This window comes from Notothenia coriiceps, unplaced genomic scaffold, assembly GCF_000735185.1.
Source record: "Notothenia coriiceps isolate Sejong01 unplaced genomic scaffold, NC01 NC01_scaffold00000284, whole genome shotgun sequence".
NCBI classification, from domain to species: Eukaryota; Metazoa; Chordata; class Actinopteri; order Perciformes; family Nototheniidae; genus Notothenia; species Notothenia coriiceps.
The window spans coordinates 268,227-279,701 of NW_011332985.1; the positions used below are offsets into that span (position 1 = coordinate 268,227).

Genomic DNA, 11,475 nt, shown 5'->3' on the forward strand with positions numbered 1-11,475 from the left:
ACTGTGTAATATATTTGTACATGTATATTTAAGAAGTACAATATAAAACAAGCACAAGGCTCATTTGTGGGCCAGATTTCATTATACTTTTTGAATTTGCTGCGGGCCAATTCAAAATGGCCTGCGGGCCGCATTTGGCCCCCGGGGCATAGTTTGGACACCCCTGCTGTAGGTGTACAGTAAGAGAAAACAGGAGGCAGGTCCAGGATGAAACTGAGTTCTGCTGCTGAAGGCAAGACTGGGAGGTGAAGGGAGGGGAGTGAGACGAGGGTCCAGATGTGAGGCGGCCTCGCTGGCTGCCTGTTTACATTTCTCAGCTAACGGGAGTGTATTTTTAACCTCTGCTTGTTTTTGTTCTCTCTGCAGGTGCTGGAGAGTCGGGGAAGAGCACCATTGTGAAGCAGATGAAGTGAGTAACTGCTCATTGTTTTGCTTTTCCTCCCATATTCTCAGACAAATTAATTTATGGTTTAACAGCACAATTACATGCATTTGGCATATTTACACAAAGGTGGATTTACAACACTTATTTAAGGATCAGTATGTTCTGTAAAGCTGTTAGAATAATTAGAGAAGCATATTCATTTGTGGATGTTAAAGAAAGTGAGAAGAAGAAGTATCACCTTACAACCAAATGTGCTGGCTTCAAATCTAAGCCCTGTTCCTTTTCTACGTGGCGGTTTTTAGAAGATAATACCATGTTCTCGGTGGCCTACATGTTCCAATGAATCATGTTTTTAATTTCCAGTTTAAAAAAAAACCTGAATAGAAACGAAAATTGAAAATATACAAAAATGTTAATAGGTTTCCCCGACAACCATCTTCTGAATGATTAAAAGGCACCCTTTGACATAAAAATCCTAAAAGTTGCATAACAAAAGTGGATGTAAGCACTTTGTGTTTTTCATTTGCTGATGGTTTTGTGGTAAAACGGTGTGCTTGATGTGACTCTCATGCGATCCTAGTATACAACTTGATGCACCACGTTCTGACCACATACAGCCTAGGTCAGATAAGACACTTTTTTTGCTGTGATAGTATAAGAGAAAAGATAATGTAATTCGTAATCAAGAATAATCGTCTTGTGTTTCATTGTAATTCCCCATGTCAGAGATAAAATCTGGGTTATTAAAACCAAGCAAAATTGTCAAGTCAGGCAGAAGCGTTTCATTATTGGCATGTAATTGTTGTTTCACTGAACATCAAGAGAAATACCAGAGAAAGTCTGAAGGAAGCAGAATGCATTAGTCCATAAGTGTCTTCCAGTGTAGTTTCTAATAGAAGTAGACACACACACACACACACACACACACACACACACACACACACACACACACACACACACAGACACACACACCAGGTATATCTTCTTCTGCTCTACAGCTCATGCAGGGATGTGCCTCCTTTGATAAATGCAATCTTCTGAATGCTGAAATGGTGAGAGCTGCTTTGGGTTAAGCACAGTTAGCATGGCATTCTTAGTTTAGAGCTAACAGGCTTGAAATAGGCCATTAACCCACATTGCTCCATGAATAATTTTTAACCAGCATCATGGAGGAGAGAAACATTTGTTAAGTAATTAATTAAATCTAGCAGGGAGTCCAGTAACTGCGCAGAATACCGATATCTATATGTGTTCTGCACTCTCTATACGTGGACCACATCAGGTACCAAGGTACATCTAATTATTCCAGTCTAAATGCTTCCAGTCAGTTTTGCGTATGTACAATCTAGACGTAGTCTGGTGAAGAAAGCCCACCGATGTTGTTGCTGCATTGATTGTTATCTGACAAGGCTTTGGTAAGCATTGGCTAAGGATATCATTTTAGTCGGGTTGTACAAAAGATGATTGACAGTGCTCTATGACACTGAAGCATCAGCATGGATACTTCTTCACCATATTTTCTTCCACTCAATGGACTGTCTGTCAGAATATGGACTAGGGCTGCACGATATATCGTGTCGTGACGGTAATCGCGATATGCGCATGCATGATATTCACATTTTTTTATTTGTTTTATTTTTATTTTCGGCAAATTAACTCAAACACAATTATTTTGCTGCTTGCTACAAAAAGAAAACTTGCGCAGCTCTCATGTCTGGGGTACTTGAGTGAGTGACATGCAGCCTCTGTATGCACAGCAAACCACCAATCACAATCAAATCTCCAAAACAAACGGACCCAGTGATTAAAAGGTAAAAACACTGAATAAAGTCGTTTCATGTGTTTCCCCAGGGCAGTTCAGCTCAGCTTGTTGCTCTGATCCAGACGTCCGTGACTAAAATCATCCGGTTAAATATAGTTAAAAAAAATACCAATTGTATAGCATTAAAGTTCAAGAAAGGATGGTTTGCGAAAAAAAAGAAAGAAGCCTTTCTCAATTCATGTATGTTTTCATATCGCAATATATATCGCAGGGGGAAATATTTGCATGCTGGTATATACCAAGATAGGCTTCAGAATACATTTAAGGCAAGACATAGAACATACATTTGCTTTGTTATGGCTCATTTTATTTCACATTTTTAATGCTAGAGTAAAAGGACACAACATTTTAGAGTGAGTCATGTTGATTTGTCCTGCTTTCATCCGTAGGGTTAAAATAGGTCTTAAAATATGTTTTTAAAACTGAAAGACCAGGGGATACTATAGCCTAATAGCCTCACAAAGTGAAGAAAAAGTGAGCTACTTCAAACTTATGTTGGGAGGAAGTTTGGGAGAAAGTGAGTCAAATTATTATGTAAAACACATCACTTGATTTGCTGATTGTTCCTGCTTTTAGGCACAGGGTTTAACGGATCTGAAAAGCTGTTTTTAAAAGCGGTAAGACAGTTATAGCCTTGCAAATGTGAAGATAAAGTGAGTAACTTGAAACTTTCTGAGGGAAATCCATCATTCTCAAAGTTTCAAACGTGTTAATTGAAGAAAAAGCTTGATATGTTCAAACTAACATGACATGTCTCAAAGATATGTGAAAAGACTTGAGCAAAAAGGAAGACACACATTAGTTGTATGTGTCTTTATAGCCTAAGCTTTTATTTCTGTGTGATGAAGCACAAATAAAAGGCTGGGGTCATGTTTGAGGATCAATCTTGTCAGCCTTTCTTAAAACACATGTGCACAACACAAATACCAATATCTCTAATTACCAAAGTTATTTATCTTTATAAATGTTTTGAGCTTTAATGTTTGTAATCCTCTCACTGAGATCACGTTAAACCCACTAACTGTATATAGACTTGTTTCACATGTTGACTCGCCATAGCATGAAAAATACATGAATAACATTATTGATGCATACACTAAACCAGGGCTGTTGCAAATGTTCCCTGTGAAAAAGATCTAGCTATGCCTTTGAGTGACGGAAGTTGGAAGTGGAAAGAGCACAACACCGCAGTCTTTTCTTACATTCAGAGGAGTAGCAGTGACTTCTTTCGTCTACCTAAAAATAGAGAACAAACATAACTCAGTAAAAGGAACCCCTCAGTCTCACACTAGATCCAGACTTATATGAGCAACGTTTCTCTCTGGTTCTCTCTTTTTATGTAAGATAGACACATAATGGATTTCAGAGCCTCTCTTTGTAGGATTTTCTATTATGACAAAAGGATTCAATTACTGTATGCCTCTCTGACAGTCACAGGAAACTGCAGTACTAATGATGGGGTTTATTTGTATCTACTTCTTAGGAAGAAATCAGAAAAGTTCCCTCTTGTTTCCACTACACATACATGATGCGACTTAAAGGATAATTCTGCTTAAAAAAGTATAACAGTCAAAATAAATGAAAGCATTATTGATGGGATTCCTATGTAATCCAGTGTTATTGTATCCTGCTGAAAACCTCCCTGAATGAAACACGACTTGCAAGTTATTATTAACACAAAAGTATTGAATTATTTAAAAAGGGGAAGGATGCAGCTGAGGCCCACACGATATCACTACAATGGTCATGTTGTGGTGTGGAGAGCGCCTTCATCTGGTCATTTCAAATCCCTCTTTGGTTTTGTTTATCGTATATCATGAACTATAGTTTGTTTAGGTCCTTTTTGGGGTTCTTTGGTTCGGCTCAAAAAATAAATCTAAATGTTTTTGGAATCTAAATGTTATGTCATAATTGAAATTACAATATGTATTAAAGACAACATATAATATAATAATATTCTTAGTTAAATTGAGATGTTGCAGTTTACTAATCTTATTGTATAGCTTAACTTAAGAAAAAAACTTTGTACAGATCTTCACAAAAACTCACAATTTCTTATTTGTTATGATTATTTTCAGTGAAAATTATATAAATCATCCAATGTCCACATCTTTCAAATGTTGGATACAGATTCAAATACCTACTTAATAAGCAGCTTCTAAAACAAACTGTGCAAAGTGCTTCATGATCATGTCATCAACTATTAGAAGTAATGTTTGAATGAGGGAGAACAGAGTGGGCTTTGAGTCTCTTGGCTGGGCCTCACAGTGTTCACAGCGGGCTCACTTGCATTTTAATGAGCTCCCATTCAGCACATCACACAACCAATGAGCATCCTGGCTCTGGTCTCATGGTAGACAAGAGGAGATGGTTCTGTTTGGTTTCAGTCTGAGCCCCATTTTTTCAAGCGCATGCCTCTCTCTCTATGTAACTCGTCCACAGCCCCACAAGGCAAGAACGTTTGATTCTTCTCAAATCTTTGGCAGTTAATTTGCGTCTTTTCTCTCAACACGTTTCTTGCGACCCTGTTGACTATTTATAACAAACGTTGTAAGGTTCTGTAATCACGAAATATGTGACTTTTCAGAGTCAGTTTAATCCAATTTTTGGCCCATTTCGCCTGAGGAAAAGAAGTTGCCTAATAATTATTCACACCTTCATTTAGGGTGTTGATCTCCTTAGGCTACACCCTCCCTCATTACACAAATAGACATCCCCTGATATGCTTAAATCCAATAAGCATTCAAGTTTATACAGCTTGAAAAAAATACTCACTTGCCTTATCATTGTGTCCTCTGTGTATGATGTCATACATGCAGGACAATATACTCTTTGATGAATCTAATCAAGTGATAATTATAAAACCTTAACTTAAGTTATTGTAAACGACAACCGTTTCCAAATGAGATTAAATACTCAGTGAGATCTGAGGCAAAAAGCCAGCAAACACTATTTAACACCATTTGATGTAATGTGTAATCATGAATATGCATGTTATGTTTCATTGTCACATGTGATTTCATCTACATTTACATGCCATTTTTTTCCCTTTTCCTCCCTTCCTCTGCTCCGTTCTCAGGATTATCCATGAGGATGGGTACTCAGAAGATGAGTGTAAGCAGTACAGAGCCGTTGTCTACAGCAACACAATCCAGTCCGTTATGGCCATCATCAAAGCTATGGCCAACCTTAAGATCGACTATGAGGAACCTACAAGAGCGGTAGGTATCTGACAATAAAGTTGAAGGTTTTTACACACCATCATCCTCTGCAGCAGCAAGATCAAGGACAATGTTTGAATTGTTTTGGAAAATATTATGCGGCTGCTAGCTTAAGCCATTACAACACTCAAAAGACCAATGTTCTTTTAAGGATTTAAGTAGGAGTCCAATTGTTCCCGTGTTTGAGGTAGTGACAGAATTAACTGATAACCTGTTAAAGTACAGTGTAATATATCTGTTATATCCTCTCTACTAATCACCTCCAAAGCCTCCACCGCCTCCTTCCTCACCGCCTTCAGGATTTGAGGCAGCAGGAATTATGCAGCTAAAGAATTTCTCTCGAGTGCAGTGTGACAGTCTCTACTCGGAAATCAACTCTGGGTAGCAGATGCTTAAGATGGACTCCTACAGTGCCATGTATTTTCAGTTTATAACTGTGTTTGTGTGTGTGTTTTTAAACAGTAAATCATCTCCACCCGGGGAGATAAGGTGACAGAAATACAATTCTGGCATTACTCATGAGAGTCGAAAATGCCATCATCTCATGAATGTGATTCATATATTCTATTTTCACAGATCATTTGAAAGATAATTTCTATTATAAGATAAGTAAGTATCTGGAGAAGAGTCTCTATAGTTCCTTATGATGAATCAATCTGTCAACTCCTACATCGAAGTGAACCTAAAAAGATTGTGTTTGAATTGATTACATGGGGAGAGAAGGAGAAAGCTTGTATTCCCTTGGCACAGTCCAACATTTCACACCAATTACACATATTTCAACTCATGTTATACTTCTATAAAAGTAGATGTATGTTTCTACACCAAAACATGCCTTCATGCAGGCAATTCAATTTAGACCTATTTGTAAAAAACATTACTTTGCAGTTTCTGTAAATCTTTGATGCTTTTTGTTGTCTCCAAATTTCCCTCTCCTGCGTGACCTTCAGTTGGAATTGGATAAATATGGGGGTTTTTGTATGAAAAGAGCTTTTTGACTACTTGGCACATGTGAGGATCCGCTCTGCCAAGGGAGCTAACTCAGCATGACGAGTTCTGCTGGACGGAGTGAATTAGTTTATTTGAGTTTATTTGAGAAACACCGTCCACCACAGCTATGACCTACAGAGAGGACAGACTAATCTGGAACATTTCACAGTTTTCAATTAAAAAGACAATATTCGTCTCACCGTGAGAGAAAACGCAGTCAGCATTCAGCATTATTCTGAAATCAGCATCTGACCTAATGGGTTTGTTTGATCTCTTCATGTAAACACAAGAAACACGCTGCTTTCACTGTTTGCCAAATGTGACAATTCCTGCAGACAATTGGTAACCAAGTAGTATTTGATACAGCGCACACATCACTCATTGGTTGGAGTTTTCTTAACTAGTTTTCCAAGATGTGCTGCTTACAGATTTGCAGAAGTTGCAAACATTATTCATGACAGGGTCATAAGACTATTTCAGGTCGAATAAGCTAATTATTAACTAATCCATGGAAGTTTGCTCTTAATACCTAACATCAAAGTTTACTTAAGCCTTCAAACACAGCGGGTCAGAGGGGTGCGGTGGAGGTGATGCCCTTCTCAGAGTCCCAGTGAGTGCAAACTAAGTACAGTTACAAAATGTCATTGCTCACTTATTATGTCTCAGGGTAACAAAGGCAAGTACATGCCATTACTTTTAATATTAAAGGCAATTTTATTTATACAGCACTTTTCAGCACGTGGCGATTCAAAGTGCTTTACAGATTAAAAGCAAAAGACATTTAAGAACAAATACAGCATAAATACATTATTAAAAAGGCATATTAATGTCCTGCCTGCCATTCGATGCATCTGCTTTTCCAGGCCACTTAACTTTAATAGACGGATTCATTACCGTGCAGAGTTTATGGCAGGTGACTGTGAGACGACACAATGGCAAGTAAGCCAATGATCGATCCTTCATTTCTGGTTCTTTACTCTTCTGTTTACTTTTACTGTGTCTTCACTTCCTTCAATATCATTTGTTGTGAAAGTTTACAGTTTGACATTAGACATGTCTGATTCTATGGAGTGCAGAGGGCTGCAGGAAACTTCAAATGATATAACATTTGAAAAAATGCTGTTTCTCTTTCCATCATAGGACTGTGTCCATTGGTCGGAGCTCTTATCTGCAGTGTCTAAGTACAGTTGTTTTTAAAAACACCAATTACCACAGGCACATAATGTTTCCCCTCGCTACTTCCAGCTACATTTAAAAAAGCCTCTGTCACAGTTAGCTTAGAAGGTCAATGTTGACAACAATACTTATTACATGGCATGCAGTAAACTGTTGTGGTCATTCTTTAGTGCTTTTCATGTTGAAGGCCCATATGAGATTTGATTCTCCAAGTAACTGTTTTAAAGGTTATGTGTTTGGGAACTGTTCTTCTTCTTCTTCTTCTTCTTCTTCTTCTTCTTCTTCTTCTTCTCGATTAGCTGAAATCTGAGGAATCTGTGCTGATGTATAGTTGTTTCATCACAATTCTAAACTCTTTGTAATACTAACATGCATCCATGCCCACCATTACTGGGCCCTGCAGAAAGTGGGATATAATTAGCCATGTGAAAAAGATGTGCTAAATAAACTCTGCAGTGCTTATCAGCTTTGTCCATTGAAAAAGAAAAACAAGTGATACTAGACTTTGTATCTTTCTGTGAAATCGGCTCGATCTAATGTGTTGTGTGTGTCTCTTCATGTCAGGACGATGCCCGCCAGCTGTTTGCTCTGTCCGCAGCAGCAGAGGAGCAGGGCATCCTGCCAGAAGATCTGTCCAACGTCATCCAGCGGCTGTGGGCTGACGGTGGTGTGCAGGGCTGCTTCACACGGGCCAGAGAGTACCAGCTCAATGACTCAGCAGCATAGTGAGTGCCTTAATGACATAAAATAACATCAGAGAGCAGCTGCAGTTATTAATAATGAAGGCCTGCTGTTTTGTTTAACCCAGGGCTTTCACTTTCAAACACCAGTTGTGTCGCTAATCCACAACAACATGGCAACCTCAGCCTCTCTCCGCTGGCCTTAATTACTTGAATGAATCTAATTTCTGAGCACTCAGTGTTTTTGGCAGCGTTGTTATAATGTACCAGTATAATAAACAGGGAGAACATGAGGTAACTGTGAGAGGCTGCTGGTAAGAGGTGAGAGGTTATCACTCGTACCCTGTGGGATGAAATCAGAGAGCCTGAGTCTTGTCGCAAGCTGCAGCAGGAATTAGCTGATTTCTGTTTAATACACTCAGCCTTTGATAACACCATGACACTGCCAGAATGTGCGCTGAACTGTCAGGGAGTGTTAACTCTTTCACAAGTGATTGCTTTGCAGTAACGGCTGTATTATCTTCCACGGGGAGCGATATTGTTCTCTGTTTGTGTTGGCTGGTATTAGCATAGCTTCACCTTCTCTGCCTCACTGCTCTTGTTAAGGCTGAGAGGACCTGGAAGCTAACAGGCTAACATTTAGCAGCTCGGAGATTGGACAATGTACCGTCATGGCTTTGTCGAGCTTTGAGAGAGTTGGTTGCTTTAAGAGGGAACTAAATGAGTCTGGCAGTAGAGAATAATCCATGTCTGAGCACCTGCTGAGAGCCAGGGAAAGATAAAGCGAGAGAAATGGCACGGCTCTCATTAACTGAACCTCTCTGCTATGACTGGTTTGAGAGAGAGGGACGTGTAATTTACACTCAACTAAAAAATTAATCCAGCTGCCATTATTTTAGGAAAACCACATTTCTGGGAGTATCAAAATGAAACAGTCACTCCTAACTCTTTAATTATTCTGTGTGATGAATATAAAGTATATTAGGGTTCCACACTAGGTCACTCATAATTGTTTACTTCACGGATGAAAAACATGTTGAAATGGTTTTAATTGTTCTTGTAAAACCTTTTTAAAATGACCAATATTTGACCTTTGACAATTATTCTGTCACATTACATTTGAATGCCTTTATGTATTAAAGTGTAGGCAGGCCAAATTAAATTACTCTTAAAGGCTTATAACTGCAATGGCTAAATCAAGCTGTGCTAATGATGTGTGGACTACAAAAGCATCCTAACCCTCTGCCCGTGTGGAGCAGGATTATGATTAAACTCTTGTGGCATGAACTAGTGGTGCAGAGGCTCTAATATCTACAGCCGGGCTGAATGGGATAACATCCAGCAGCAACACTTTGTTTTATAACATCGTTTTCTCAAGCTAGTTAAGTATTCTGCTGAAAGAATTACGTAAAAATGTACTTTTGGGCTTTTATTTGTCGACCAGGGTAACTTTATAGTTGTGAAAGTGGATTGTGGTCTTATAGTTAGTGTTTTATCAGGCTTTGGGTATGTTGAACAGTGTGAATGCTTTATTGTTTGTTTTTGAACAAACACAGTTTTTCTTCTAAATAGATTTGAAAGAAAATATAGAGACAAACAGAGGATAGTGTCAAGATATTACATTGAAATATAGGTTTTTACATACAAATCATTATGTATTGTGTGCACGTGGATATGAACGGATCTCATTGCAGGATTCAGTGTATGCATTGCTTTAACATACTACATGATTTTGTGATTGCTAACAAAGGAGACAGAAAGCTGCTACCAGAGCTTTCCCTTACCATGATCCACATCATTTGTTTACCTTGCAGTGGATGCTTTCCCATGGCTGGGATAGTACAGAGTATGTGATATAATACACATCTTTACAATATCTGTATTCAATTGCATGGTCACAGACAATATATCGTATGCTCCTGTCAATAATAGAGATGTTGCATATCTGTTCAGGCATTCAAAAAGTCAGCAGATATTCAGTTTTGGAAATAATGTATTATCTTTACACTTTCATATCAAGACCCTGAATACTGGGTGCTTGATCATTCATGTCAATGATAAAAAAGAGACTAGGACAGCACGTCAATTTGGCTTTTAAATATTACCACACGAATGTTAATCCTACTCGTGTGTTTTGCATACATGCTGAAAAAGGACGTCTTGCCCCATTTTTTTAAGGGTTTATTTGGTGTGTTGTCCTAGTTTTCCTTTCCTTTGCTTACTGTAATGTACATTATATAACATGAATCTTCATGACTGTGTGATCTGGTATAGCAGGGGTAACGCAGCAGCCTTGTACAGCTCTCATCACTGTCACTTTGTAACTGGCTGTGCTGAGACGACACAGAGCTGTTAGCGGGCCTTCTGTACTTCTCATGTCTGTGAGAAGGAACAGATGAGACCTTTCACCTGAAAGAACCCAAACCCTTAACATCTTAAGGTCCCTTTATTTCTGCGAGGTTACTGCACAGTGTTAATATATATGGTGCGTGTCCTTGTTCCTGACAGCTATCTAAATGACCTGGAGAGGATAGGCAAGCCAGATTACATCCCCACACAGCAGGACGTGCTGCGGACCCGAGTGAAGACCACGGGCATCGTGGAGACACATTTCACCTTCAAGGATCTGCACTTCAAGTAAGACACTCCCTCCTTTCACAGTTATTCCTTTAATCTTCATTTTGTAAAATGCTAATAAAGTATTAAAGGTCTAAAAGAATCAGTTTATATTGTACAGCTAAATATTTCATTTGCAAAAGAGACACATCATACTCGTTTACATAGAAACTGTCCGTGCTAATCTAAGGTAAGGTAAGTTACGTTTATTTATATAGCCCATTTTCAGACACAGAGGCAATTCAAAGTGCTTTACATAATCATTAACACTTAACAAGAAGACAACAGAAAGGAACACAATAAATAAACATAATGGAATAACAGATTCATAAAAACCATGCATAAAAGAGATACAGAATAGTTTAAAAACAACATTGTAAATACGGTAGGTGCTAAAGCAAGTTGAAAGACTTCTGGGTAAGCAGAGGAAAAAAGTAGTGTTTTTAGCTGTGACTTTAATGAACTCAGCGTTGGTGAAGACCTCAGGTTCTCTGGAAGTTTGTTCCATTTGTGGGGAGCAAAAAAACTAAAAGCAGCTTTGGCGTGTTTGGTTCTTAGCCGGGGTACAATGAGTAAGCCCCCCCC

The 11,475-nt window shown here is 38.6% G+C and overlaps 1 protein-coding gene across 1 annotated transcript in view; it reads left to right on the forward strand.

Annotated features, from left to right (window-relative positions):
- The window catches only part of LOC104958439 (guanine nucleotide-binding protein G(i) subunit alpha-2-like), a 46,038-nt gene extending 35,123 nt beyond the window's left edge, over positions 1-10,915 (forward strand). Inside the window, exons 2-5 of the mRNA XM_010786213.1 lie at positions 367-409; positions 5,287-5,428; positions 8,159-8,319; positions 10,783-10,915. Coding sequence (XP_010784515.1) covers positions 367-409; positions 5,287-5,428; positions 8,159-8,319; positions 10,783-10,915 — 479 coding nt within the window. The remainder of the gene's footprint in view (positions 1-366; positions 410-5,286; positions 5,429-8,158; positions 8,320-10,782) is intronic.
- Positions 10,916-11,475: the final 560 nt, after the last annotated feature.